Source organism: Grosmannia clavigera (assembly GCF_000143105.1).
Source record: "Grosmannia clavigera kw1407 unplaced genomic scaffold GCSC_113, whole genome shotgun sequence".
Taxonomy (NCBI): Eukaryota; Fungi; Ascomycota; class Sordariomycetes; order Ophiostomatales; family Ophiostomataceae; genus Leptographium; species Leptographium clavigerum.
In genome coordinates this window covers 2,590,675-2,604,171 of record NW_014040831.1, presented here as the reverse complement: position 1 = coordinate 2,604,171, position 13,497 = coordinate 2,590,675, and the positions used below count along the sequence as shown (strand labels likewise).

The 13,497-nt window shown below is 60.0% G+C and overlaps 2 protein-coding genes across 2 annotated transcripts; one reads left to right on the top strand and one right to left on the bottom strand.

Moving 5' to 3' along the window:
* Window positions 1-2,482: 2,482 nt before the first annotated feature.
* CMQ_3513 (duf300 domain containing protein) lies at window positions 2,483-4,529 on the top strand (the record flags this gene model as incomplete). The annotated part of the gene is made up of 4 exons (XM_014319451.1): window positions 2,483-2,522; window positions 2,583-2,739; window positions 2,811-3,237; window positions 3,291-4,529. The coding sequence occupies 4 exons, from the start codon at window positions 2,483-2,485 to the stop codon at window positions 4,527-4,529; spliced, it is 1,863 nt and encodes a 620-aa protein (XP_014174926.1).
* A 347-nt stretch (window positions 4,530-4,876) lies between these two features.
* On the bottom strand, window positions 4,877-12,439 carry CMQ_3284 (tho complex component; the record flags this gene model as incomplete). The annotated part of the gene is made up of 1 exon (XM_014319222.1): window positions 4,877-12,439. One exon carries the CDS (start codon window positions 12,437-12,439, stop codon window positions 4,877-4,879), a length of 7,563 nt encoding a protein of 2,520 aa, XP_014174697.1.
* Window positions 12,440-13,497: the final 1,058 nt, after the last annotated feature.

Sequence of the window (13,497 nt, the reverse complement as noted above, 5' to 3'; positions counted from 1 at the left end):
AGTACGCTCGACGTAACACGTCTTGGAGCACTTTTGGTCCTACAGATATGGATCATGGGTTTGATGACGCACACGAAAATCCTCGCCATATTCGGTTCTATCACTATACACTACCTGTTCAACAATGAGGGTTATTCATTTGTGGGAAATTTTCATTATGCATTTTTCCGAGATACCAGGAAATCGGAGTTTTGGGCGGGAATCATTGCGAGGACACCATGCAGAAACAACAGCCGGAGAGTCGGCGACATTAGAAGAGGACGACGACCAATTCCAGGATGCTTCGTCCTCTGGAATAGGGACGGGCCCAAGGGATGGGCCCAGGCCATGATTTTGGCACGCTTTTTATCGCTACCATGCGAATAATACGGTCTTTACCCTGTTCGGGACAAATTTTTCGAATATGATGGAAAGAACGACATCGGTTCACTGTGAAGGGTTGCACAATCTCATCGCCTTTCTCAGACTGAGCCGGAGGCCATGCGTGCTCGCTTTTACTTTGCCCTGATAGACTGGGACAGGGTGACAGCAAAAGGCGGCGTGAAGGAGCACGCGACGTGGGATAATTAATGCGGATGACTTGGCTACAACAAACGTTGTCCGTGTTGACGGGCGCAGCCGATAAAACCTCTTCGGGAACTAATTGGATCGAACTTACGGTGCATTTTACAAGTGGATATTTGAGCGTTGGAATAAAAGCACTGTATAATTTATTTTGCCAAGGCTTGTCATGGATGCTTCCGTGGTATCGATCAGTATCTAAGACGACTTGCCATGTGCCGAACTCGGTGTTGGAAGGGTTTCGGGCTGTCGTAGGGAGTACTCCGTATATTGATGTCATAGGTCCAGTTTAATGGGCTCTTGCTTTGGCCACTTTAAAATTAGACAGGCCGATGTTACATGTGCCATGTAGGAAAGGACGCGCTCTTCGGACAAGCTAGTATGGTTTTACTGCATTGTCTTGCTATGTGCATACATAGTAGGTGCTTGGCAGGGAGAAAAGATATGCAGAAAAAACAAAAGGTGATTAATCTACAAGTGGAAATACACCGGCACTGCAACGCGTATGGAGCACACCATCAGATTGCTTTCTATCTGCGCGCCGGTCTTTCTTCCTTCTCATTTCAGCGGCACAATGTTACGCGTACGGAGTACTTGCGGCAGGTTCGTACGAGCATTGTGCAGTAGGTCCCAGGGTTGTCACGTAATTATATAGTGCCGTGTTCGTAGAGAGGTGGGTACCTACGCGCGTCCAAGACTGCGAGATTGGTGGAGTGTCCTGGGTGTTATTCGGGCTGTTGGATTTCCCCCGTACAGAATGCATGCGCATTTATGCCGTGTTGAAGGATGTGGACGGGAACGGGACAGTGTGACCTCGTATCTCCAATACGGCCGTCTGCAGCGGTAATGAGCTGGGCCTTCGGAGTTGGCACGTAGGCTCGCATTCTGCTAACCGCCCGGGAGACCTGGCGAGGATGATTTGGCATCGAGCAAGGCATCTCCGATCCTGAAACGTGGGGCATCTGGCTAGAGAGGCGCAGCCGGTTGGTGTATCGTACTCCGTAAGCCTCTTGCGATGACAAGCCCCTTTCCCCTTGCTGACAAAGCAAGGAAGAAATTGGCTTGCGGGCCCAGCCTCACGCTACCGGCCTTGGCGGAGGAGAAAAGCAAAGGTGCTGTCCGAACGCCCTTGCAAATTCGGGCGGATTGCGGGCACGTAAGCAGCGAAAACGTGTTGTAGCCCAGGAAGGAAGCAACGAGCGAGTCGGCCGATCTCGTATACGAGTCGCAGTACTCCGTACACAGTATTCCGTACGAGTAGGTTGAAGTGTGTGGCCGTTGGCGGTTGTCTCTCTGGCAGAGCGGCCTCTCCAATCTCTCCTTGAACGAAGCCACATTGCCGCTTGCGTGTACGAGTCGTACTTTGTGCTTGCACGTCGCTCTTTTGTCCTCTCGCCCCGCGCGCCCTCCCTGTTTGGATCGCATTCTCTTTCCCCCCCCCCGTTTCTCTCTTTCTACCGTTCCTTCCTCTAGCATTTTCTTTGTAACATTCCCATTCTCCGGTGCGACATTCGCTGGTCGTTCTTTCCCGGCAGCCGGCCGTAACACCTAACATCCGAGCCCCTTCTTTTTGTCACCCGGCCCATCCGCCTAAAAATCCTCTCTGTCGCGCCCAGCGAGATCTCGTTTCAGACCAGGACCTTTGACAAGTCCAAAAAGGGGCCGACTGACTGTTTCGACGACATTCAGCTGCAAACTCCCTTGCGCGAATCCCACCTGACTTCTCGCGAACCTGACCTCCCTTCACGCGTCGATTTGACTCCGATCTCAACTTCACCCTCCAAGAAAAGGGAAACCCGAGAACGAAAGAGCACGACGACAACGACAGCATACCCGAAACTCACTCTCTCCAGCTTCGCCCGAGCAGTCTGCGGCAACCAGGACACGCCGTGTTCGCCTGGGGACTGGAGCTGCCGTCACCATGAATTTAACGTGCAATTCGACGTTGGACGACCTTCGGAGTAGGCTCCCTCCCTCCTTTCCTCTCCCTGGGCGCAGTGGTTTTGTTTGCTGACCAACAGTCCTGCCGACGTCCGAGATCAAGATCGCTGGCCCGTTCACCTTCCACACCCTTGCCGAGGTTATCTCTGCGGCATGCACGGCGATCGCGATTGCTATGAGCACGCTCCTGATCTTCCAGCATGCCCGGCACTACACCAAGCCGGCTGAGCAGAAGCAGTGAGCCCGCCCTCGTCCTTGTTGTCCCGTGTCGGCGTGCTCTTTCACTGACGTTCCTCGGTTGTTTCTAGCATCATCCGGATCCTCTTCATGGTCCCTGTATACGCGGCGTCTTCGTTGCTGTCTCTCCACTACTACTGGAACGCCATATACTTCCAGGTGATCAGCGACTGCTACGAGGCGTTTGCGATCTCGTCCTTCTTCGCGCTGCTCTGCGCCTACATCGATGTCGACCTCCACGAGCAAAAGAACTTTTTTCGCCAGATGCGACCGATCAAGGAGTGGGTCATGCCGGTGACCTACTTCAAGAAGTTCTGCGGTGGCGAGCGCGGGCCGTGGCGCACTCCGATCAGCGGCCTGACTTGGTTCAACATCATCTGGATCGGCATCTACCACTACTGTTTTATCCGGGTAGCGATGACGGTGACGGCGGTCGTGACGCAATACTATGGGCGCTACTGCGAGAGCTCCAACAATCCGGTGTTTGCCCATGTCTGGGTAGGCCTCCGTCCCCGTCCCAGGTGTTCTTCTGGTCCGACTAACCGTGACAGATTCTCGTGATCAACTCGGTTGCCGTCACCATCGCCATGTACTGCGTGATTCAGTTCTACGTGCAGTTGCGCACGGCCTTGTCGGATCACTCGCCCTTTCTCAAGGTGCTTGCGATCAAGCTCGTCATCTTCCTCTCGTTCTGGCAGTCGACCATCATCTCGCTCGCGACGTCGTACAACATTGTGAAAGCGTCGGACATTATAGCGTACCCCGACATCAAGGTGGGCATCACATCGATGCTTCTGTGCGTGGAGATGGCAGCCTTTTCGATTCTGCATCTGTGGGCGTTCCCGTACCGGCCGTACATGGACTCGGCGCCTGCGACGTTTTACCCGGTGCCGGACCCGGATGCGTCGTACGCCATTCCGAAGCAGAATCTGCATCAGCCCCGCAGTGGTGGATTTATGGGCCTCCGGGCGATCGGCGAGGCCCTCAACATCTGGGATGTGGCCAAGGCGTTTGGACGTGGGATCCGGTGGCTGTTTGTGGGCGTGCGACACCGGCGCGACGACGTCAGCTACCAGGCGCCGTACAAGACGCCGGAGATGGACATGGACGAGCTGTCGGCGGATCACTTTAACGGGGCCAAGCAGGGATCTGTCCGTGTGGCAGCTGGCGGCGTGATGGCAGGCGGAATCGACACGGCGTACCACCCGGGCCACCACCCGGGCCTGGCTGCGATGAAGGGCACAGAACCACTACCGATCGCGACGTCTTTGCGGCACAGCCGATTCAACACTCTGCACAGAGGCGGCAGCAGCAGCAGCAGCAGCGGCAGTTCAGGCGTGCTCCGAGAGGGCGAAGGGAGCGGACCGAACGGTACGGCGCCAGGCAATCGGCGACAGCTCAGCGACGAGGCAGCAGGACTGATCGCATACGCACAGCCGATGTCAACGCATGGGCCCGAGGGCAGCCCCGAGCGGTACGGAGAAGCACGGCAAGGGGGGATGAGAGAGGCGGTGTATCGGGATGTGGTGTACGAGGAAGAGCTTGAGCAGGGGGGCTACTACCAGGACGGATATGCACCGAGCGGCTACAACCGGGGAGGCTATGGGCGGGGAGGCTACAACCAGGGTGGCTTTGGGCGGGGAGGCCACAACCAGGGCGGCCAGGTAGCCGGGGGCTACAGCCGGGGAGGCTACAGTCAAGGGTCTTCTGGGCGGAGAGGGAGTCAGGCAAGAGGAGGACAGGCCGACGACTCGCCGCCGCCCGGAATGCGATGGGGAGAGGCCAGGTGAGGTGGCGGACGGGTGCCGGGTTGGTTGTAATGACGTGATGACATGATTTGTGTCGTGGCTGCGTGTATTGGTTACTGGGATCTAGAAGGGCGTGATGGCGTTTGATCTACTCGCCATGGGCCGGCATTTTGGGAGACTGATATACCAGCTGTGTGGAGGGACGTATGTACTGTATTGTATTGTAGAGGCTGTGCCAGCAGCGAGATAGTTGTATGTATTCACGGGTCGATGCAGCGGGTCGATTGTCAGATTCAGATTCTGTTGTACAAACTCAATGGAAATAGGAGATACATAGGTATTAGCACGTGACTTTTCTCTAGCTCTGAGCACCTCGCCGCCTCATCGCCTTATCGCCTCATCTTCTTGTCCCGATCGCTAGCCAGCGGCCCCAGCCCGCCGCTGTCAGCGCTGCGGCGTTTGTTGCGTGCGCGATCATCACGGTCGCGCCGGAAATCGGAGCCGCTGCTGCTGCCGTTGGTGCTGTTCATGTTGGGGCCGCCGCTCCGACGGACGTCTCTTCCGGGGCCCATGGGTTCGCGGTTGGGGTCACCGCGCATCGACGATCCGTATCCGCCGCCTCCCGGTCCTCCCGGTCCTCCCAGCCCTCCTGATCCTCCGCCTGGACCGCCTGGCCCGCCTGGCCCGCCTGGTCCTCCTCCGTAGCCAAACGACTCTCGGCTGCCCATGCGTCGGTTCAGGGCCGCCGGCTGTGTCGGTAGTCCGGACGGGCCCGAAGAGACACCAGCACTCGACCCTGCTCCGACCGGTCCGGGTGGCGGTGGTGGGAGGGGCAGCTGCGGTCGGGATGGGTTGTGGTCTCGCTCGCGGTAGTCGCGATAGTCGCGGTGGCTGCCACCCGGTTTGCTTATGTCAGCACTGCCGAGATTGCTGTTGCTGCTGTTGCTCGCGTTATTGTTCCACCGACCCGGACTGCGGCTGCTGCGACGTGACGACCGCCCAAGACGGTCACTGCTGCCCCTTTCGCCTCGATCACCTCGATCACCTCGATCACCTCGGTCGCTGCCCTTGTCGGCTCGACCGCTGCTGCTGCCACCACCCGTCAGCACCTGGGCGTCCGAGTTGGCTAGATGGTGGTGACCGCGACGGCTGTTGCTGTTGCTGTTGCTGTTGTGGTCTGTGCTCGCATTTCCGCTGTTTGCATTTCCACTGCCGCTCGAAATCGTCTCTTGGATGCCCTTCATCAGCCGGTGGTCTCGCTCACCTCCACCACCACCACCTCCTCCTCCACCGCTTCCACTGCTGCCGCGCTCGCTGCCTCGTTCGCTGCCGCGCATCCGCTGTTGTCGGTCGCCCGTCGGTGTGGACGGATTCATCTCGCCTCCGCCTCCACCTCCACCGCCACTCGGACCCGTTGGCGCACCTGCTGGCGATGGCGATGGTGCTGGCGACGGGCCTCGCGATGAGGCCAGATGACGCATCCGGTCACCGCTGACTGGTGTCGCGTTGACTGAAGTAGACGGTCCTGGCGCGCCCATGCTTCCCATGCTGCCCATATTGTTGCCACCACCACCACCACCCATGCTGCCACCTCGTCTTGATGGTCGTGCCGGTCCCATCGGAACTCCTCCTCCCTGGTGCCGCGTATCGGGTGACGGAGGCCGGTCACTACCAAAACTGCTGTGGAGGTTGAGTGTCGTCGTCGTCGTCGTCGTCGGCAATGTCGGCGCTCCGCCTCCGAGCGAACTGCGGCTGCTGCTGTCACGTCCACCATCGCGTCCTCGGCCACCCCGAGGTCCCGATGGAAACGACGACGACCCGTCCACGACCGATGGGATCGCATTGAGTCGACCGTAGCTGAGGTCCTGCTGGTGTGCATGACCGCCGTTGCGGCCACGGTCACTCCGATCGATCCGGTCGCCCATTCCCATCCCCATTCCCATTCCCAGTCCCATTCGATCGCCCCGATCGCCTCGTCCGCCGCTCCGGCCGCCCCGCTCCATGTCCCGGTCCCGGATCTGGGGCGGTGGCAAATGCCCGGTTGCAACAGCCTCTCGTCCGCTCTGTCCGTAGTGAGACGTTCGCGACGACGAGTGCCGCTCATCTCGTTCTCGCTCTCGGTTCTCTCGGCTCTCTCGCTCCCGTATCGGTCCATTTGGCCGTGGCGATTCCGTCCGGCTGCTCGGCCCCCGATCTTGCGAGTTGCGCGTGTCGCTATGCACCGACGTCCGGTCAGACTCTGCTCCTCCTCCTCCTCCTCCTCCTACTGTAATTCGTAGGGCTCGCTCCGGGTTGATCGCCACCTCGGCCGCATCGCCTGCCTTTTTCGCTGGCCCATCAGCTGTCGCTGCTGCTGTTGCTGTCGCTGCTGTCACCTCGGCCGTCGATCCCGCTGCTTGTGTTGATCGGTTCGTCGCCGTCGACCGCTCGCGTAGACTTCCGTGCTGCTGGCCGCCGCCAAAACGTGTCGGCGTATTGTCCACCCGTCCATTCCACTCGCGGTCGCCGTGTCGACTCCCCGCATCACTGCCTCGAGCCGTGCGCACATGCTCTGGCGTCCGGAAGTCTCGTCCGTCTCGGGGATCGCGCAGATCTCGAGCGTCTCGCGACTCTCGTGGTCCTCGCGGCTCCCGTCCACCGCCGCTGCTGCTGCTGCTGCTGTTGTTGTTGCCGCTAGCCGCTGCTGTCGTGCTCGCGCTGCTGCCATCGCCTCCACCGCTGCTGCCATCTGCCTGGTTGCGCAGCTGCCCAAACCGGTCTGTCGCGTATCGTCCCGGCACCGGCACGTCTGGCCGGTTCGGAAGGCTGTGCGAGTGCGGTAGCGACGTCAACATCGACTGCTGCTTTGACTGCTGCTGCTGCTGGTGTTGTTGTTGTTGTTGTTGTTGCTGTGCGTTGCTCGCCTGTAGTCGGCTGATGGTCGATCGCGGCCCCAATGGCGTTGTCAATGGCACCGTCGTGTTGCTGCTGTTTCTCGCTGCTGCCGATGGGCCTGTTCCGTTCGCCTTGCTCGTACTGCTGCTGCTGCCGCCGCTCGCCCGGCCACTCGGCCCGTCCTTGAGCTCGCCGTCCTCCACGTCGGCCGTCGTCCCTTCCGTCTTTCCGGCTCGCTGCTGCGGCTTGAACTCGGGCGCATCTGCTCGAAGAGCTGCTGAAGGCTGCGCTTCCGCTTCCGCTGCTGCCTTGGCTTCTTCGGCTGACAGCTTGGACGACGCGTTCGACCGAAACGCCTGCACCAGCACCCACTTCGTCTTGCGCCGCATCAGCTCCGAGTAGATCGTCTGCGCCGCCACCGATAGGTCCACCCGGTGTCCGCTCGACGACTCCGACGCCGTCTTCGACGCTGCCTCGCGTGCCGCAATCCGCTTGAGCTGCTCCGAGAACTGCCGCCCCATAAAGTCCACCGCCGGAAAGATGTCCATGACCGCCTTGAGCACCGTGATCGCATTGCGGATGTGCATCCACTCCAGGTCCTCCAGACAGTCCTTCAGCGCCATATTTAGGTTCTTATGCCATCCATAGAGAAGGTCCCGGAACTCGGCGTGCTCCACAAACGCCTCCGTCTTGTCCGTCTTGTCCGTCTTGTCCGCCTGGTCTGCCTGGTCCGCTTCTGCCTCCACCTCCTTGGCGAACCCCAGCAGCCGCCGTCGGCCCCCCTCAGCCTGCCCGAGCCCCTCGCGCTCGTACGTGCCCTTGTCGCCGTGCCACCGCGCCAGCTCGCCCAGCACCAGCCGTAGGAACCGGCCCAGCTGCTCGGCCTCACGCACCGTGCACGTGAAGATGAGGTCTCGCAGCCGGTTCGCCGAGAAGAGCCGGCCGTACAGCGCCGACAGCTGGAAGTTGGCCGTCCGGCTCTCGTGCAGAAACTTGACGAACCGGAAGCAGTATTCCGTGTCCGCGGCCGAGAGCAGCAGCCGTGGCACCAGACACGTCTCCAGCAACACATCCGACATTGCTGTCGCCTCTGTCGCCATGCCACCCTGCTGGTGCAGCCACGACTGCGCCTGTGCCTGCAGCCGCTTCTTCGTGTCACGGTTCCGCGTCGACAGCGTCAGCCGCTCCGCCACAAACCCCTGCCGGTTCTTCAGCAGCGCCTCCGCCTCGTCGTTGCGCCGCATCTGGCCCGCCCGCGAGTTGTCCGCATGCCGTGTCGTCTTGAGTGCCGTGCTCTCCTTGCGCAGCCGCTCGTCCTCCGCATCGTACCGACTCACCGGCACTGCCAGGTCGCCCACCTCCAGCGCCCAGAACGTAAAATAGAACTCCGCGCTGATGTGCTTTCGCGCCTGTTCCGATAGCGTCTCCCCGACAGCGTCTGCCAGAGGCTGCAGCGAAGAGAGCGGTCGCCCGCGCGTCGACTCGGAAGACGGCTGTTCGTCCGCCTTGTCGCTGTCCGTCTTCTCCTCGCCATCCTCGCTGTCGTCGTCCGTCTTCATCGCCACATCGCCGTCACCGCTACCGCCACCCGTCTCCGCCGCCGCAATCGCTCCGTGAAAGTCCAGTCCGGCCCGCCCGATCATAAAGGCCAGGCCGGCTTCGAGCCCAAAGTCCTGCATCAGCTGCGGTATGCTCGGCACCAGAGCGTCAAACTGCTCTCGCCCCAGGTTGCTGCGAAGCAGATCCAGGTACTGCACCAACACCTGATGCGTGTCGTCCACCATCGTGGCTAGAAACTTGATGTGCGCCCCCTTCTCCTCCTCCGCATAGATGGCCGACTGCCGGTACTGCGCTAGGTTGATGAGCAGCCGTCCGGCCAGCCTGGTGTCCACCAGCGCCTTCATCAGCCGCTGCGCGCTCACCTGCGATTTGTACCGCCGGTCGCCGAGGCCGATCAGCGTGAGCCGTCGCAGCGCCGGGCCGCCCGTCATCGCCTGGATCTGCGCGTCCGTAAAGTCGCTGTCCGACACGAGCCCGCCCATTGACAGGATCAGCTCCTTGAGGATGATCAGGTCTGTCGAGTTGCCGCGGAACAGCTGGGCGTTCACGTACTGCACCACCGGTCCCACGTCCATGTTGGCGTACGATGAAAACACCTGGCCCGAGAAGCGCGAGAGCGCCTGCAGCCACTTGGACGTCAGCAGCACCGACGTCTCCTGTGTCCGGCTGCGCTGCTTGCCGCCGAGCGAGCTCATCAGCGACCACACCAGCACGTCGTAGCCCAGATCCGTAAAGTATCGCGCGCACGACACGAACACGTCGATAATGTTGTCGTACGCCTCCAGCTGTCCGAGTGCCACCTTGAACACGATGCCCGGTGATGCCAGCGCCGTCTTGGCCAGCGCCCGCCCCATGACCGACTTGTTGTCCTTGGCTATCCGCCGCATAATCCCCATCGTTTCGCGCCGGATCCGGTCAAATGCCTTCTTGATTGCCGGCAGCCGCGACGTCGGCCCTTCGTACCACTCCGTGTACAGCTCGTAGCGCACCCGCAGCGGGTAGTTTCGAAGCACCTGCCAGACCGCGTCCACGCACGACGGGTTCTCCGGAATCAGGCTCAGCGCCGGCACCAGCAGCCGTTTCAGCAGGTCGTGCCAGCGCTGCCGGTTGGCCGCCGACGCGTCGTCGTGCAGGCTCTTCACCCCAATCGCCGATATCGTGCTGAGCAGCTCCGGGTCCTGGCCAATGCACACGCCCGACACCCCCAGGAACGTGTTGCAGAGCGTGAACACGTCGTCCACCGACTGGCACACCGGCACGTTGTCCGTCCACTCGTCAAAGTAGAACCGGTATGCCTGGCCGTCTGACACGTCGAGCTTATCGGCAAAGGGCCATCGGAAAGGTCGTCGCGTCGGAAGCTCGCTCCGCTTGACGCTGCCCTTGGGCATGCCGCTCTGGTCGGCGTCGGCCACCTTCTTAGGCGGGCATTCTGCCAGGCTCTCCGAACAAGGCACCGGTCGCGCCTCATCCGCTACCCTGTGCAGAGACCGGAGCAGGATGCGGTGGATGAGGGGCAGCAAGTTCTCGGCATACAGCTCCATGATCCATGGAAACCGTCCAAGGATGAAGAGCGATTCCGGGATCGCGCCAATCAGCAGCAGATGGTCCACAATCTGTACCTTCATAGGCAGCGGCTCCGGCTGCTGTGCTGTGTCGCTAGCTGTTCCTGTCGCGGGCGCTCCGCTGGCAGCAGTTGAAGAGCCCGGTGCACCAGCACCAGCACCAGTACCGTCGTGGCGGCCGGCAGAACCAGCAGACGCGCTGCCGCCACCCACCACAGGAGGAGCAGGCATGTCGTCGGGCAGCGCACCGGCCATGGCCAAGGCGTTGGAAGACATGCCCGGCCGGTTGCGACGCTCCTTCTCGTCGAGCTCTTCCTGCTTCTTGATCCGCACGTTCTCCATGCCTTCGTCGGGTGGCCAGAGATGCGGGTACAGGTCACAGAACGAGATGAAGCCAATCTTGATGAGCAGAGCAGCCAGGTAGAGAAGGTTGGCCGGCAGTATGTCGTCCGGGCCCCGTGCTTCTGAGCTGTAGAACCGCAGCTTGAAGCCCAGGATTTGCGCCGCAACCCGGTTGCCCTGTGGCGGCAACGTCTTTGTTATCCGGATCCAGTGCAGTTCATGGTCGTCGAGGCCGGCGCCTGCAATCTTCCCCATGTCGTCGCCGTCAACGTTGTGCGCATTGCCATTCGCGTCGACACCGGTAGCAAGGTTGGCAAGCCGCTGCAGTTTTGGATCGGCAAGCTCGCGTGCGCCCAGTTGGAAGAATGCGTGCAGGTGCATCTGTCGTGCCGCGTCCCAGAAGGCGGCATCGCGCATCAGCCGTTCCGATGCCGCCAGAGCATCTTCCTCCTCCTCCGTCAGGCTCGTGCCAGCCAGTTCGGGCTGTGCCCAGCGAGGAAGGCCGCAAAAGAACGAGTTGCGTCGGTGCTTGGAGTGGTCGCGCGGCCACCATGAGCTGATGCGCAGGAACTTGACGAAAAACTTGAACTGCTTGATGATCGTTGCGGCAAAGACGTCCAGCGTCGTGTCGAGCACACGGCCGACGTCGAGATCAAAGGTACCGATAAGACCCTTGACCTTTTCGAACGTGGCGCGAGCCGCGTCAAAGCCGGGATCCTGGACCGCCACGGAGCTGCTTGTGTACAGCTCCGTGACCAGCTTGGAGAATCCCTCTGTCTCTTCCCGCAAGAGATTATAGCTTTGCTGCCGGTAGAGCAGATTGGTCGAGTAGCGAATGGCCATGCGCTGAAACGTCTCGCGGAGGAGGCCGAGGCGCATCAAAAACTCGTGGTCGAGCACCTGTCGCATCAGAGTGGCCGAGACGCCTGTGTTGACCATGAAGCTGCGCAACAGCTGCAGATTCCCCTTGGCCGTGTCCTCCGTCTCCATAAACACAGAGACCGTGTCGAGAAAGACGATCCTGGGGTCGAAGCCGCCGTGGATTACCTTTGACACGGCCTTGCTTCGTGCATCGGCATCGCTCTCGGGAACTTCCTCGACCTGGTTGCCGACAACTGCCTTCACGACAGCTCCGGCATCCGCCGCATCGAGGCGCTTATCAATAGCGGCGCGCAGTATTTCCTGGAAGAGCGTGGAGAGCTCGATTTCGTCCTCGTCGTTGCGGGACTGAACTCCGCTCTCAACGACTGCTTGGCAGCCGCTCTGGACCCAGTTGGCAATACGGTCGTCCGTGAGGATGGCGTACACGTAGGCCAGGGTGGCGCGCGGCCGTTTTTCTGGCGGCGCTGATGCCGGTGCTGCTGCCGATCGGTGTGGCATGATGATCGCGGGCGCAAGCGAATGGGAGGTAGATGTCGAAGACGGCCGGACCGGCGACGCAGTGCCTGACGTGGCGTCTTCGCCTGCTGACAGAGTAGAGTCTCTGTGGTCGGACCGTCTGAAGCCTCCGCGGCTGCCGCGCATGCCACCTCGTCCAGGACTGTTGCTGTCTTGATGGACTTGTCCAAGGGTGGTCTGCTCCGGACGGTGAGGCGAGGGGCGGACGCCGCCCATATCAGCTCCGCCTCTTTTCCGCTTCATAGGCATCCCCTCTCCCTTTTCAGAGAGCTGTTAACTTGAGCGTTCGTGGAAACATGAAGGGAAAACTCGAAGGCGGCCGATGGCAAGTACGCACGGCGTGAAAGCGACCTGGGGCCGTTGTGAAGTTGGGGGTGGGCTATTTGCCACGAGCCGGGAGAGTATCACAGCTGCAGGTGCTCCGGGGCTCCAGATATATGAGTTAGTCTTTAGATGGGCCGTAGTCGCCGATACAACAAGGCGGGACTGAGATGACGCTCGATCGGGGTTTGACGCTTAGGTCTAGACAAACGGGTATTTTGCAGATCTCGGAATGTAACAGAATCGAGGGAGTGGCGAGGAAGGAAAGAATATGAGGTTTGAAAAATTAAAGAATATGAAACGATAGCCAGAGGAAAAGCAGAAGACGATGAGGAAAGACAGCGAAGAAAGGCAATCAACAGCGCCTCGTAGTCTTGGAGAGCAGTGTGGTGATAACCTTTGATGTCGCAAACACCGGGGTGGCGAGGCAGCCCTGTGTGTCGATGGTAGTGAGGTGGTTGTCGAGCAGGCAGGAAAAACGAAGCTATTCACTTCGCGTCAAGCTTTGTTTCGCACGGCGTGTTCACCAGCCACACATGCACAGCCACATTTCGATCGTTGCGTCTAGATGTGGGGCAAGATGCCAGGAAATGCATTAGACGACATGCATGCATGAAAATGAGAGAACTTGCATCCGAATCTTTCGAGGGCAAAGCAATCAGTGGGGACCCATGTACAAATGAAGCACGCATCTCACCAGACTTGATTTTTGGGTGGGAACAAGCGAGGCAGAGATGTACTAGTACAAACTGTTGTCTTATCGGGGATCTTATCGGTTGCATCCGAAAACCGGATCTCTTTCATGGATATTTTTTCCAGTGTACTGACTCAGACACCTACCCCATCCAGCGACGAATACGAAATATATTGGGCTCTGTTAGCTTTTCCTGACTGCCACTAGGCATCAGTCGACCTTGTCTCTGTTTGATCCTGTTGAGGTTCAATATACTGAA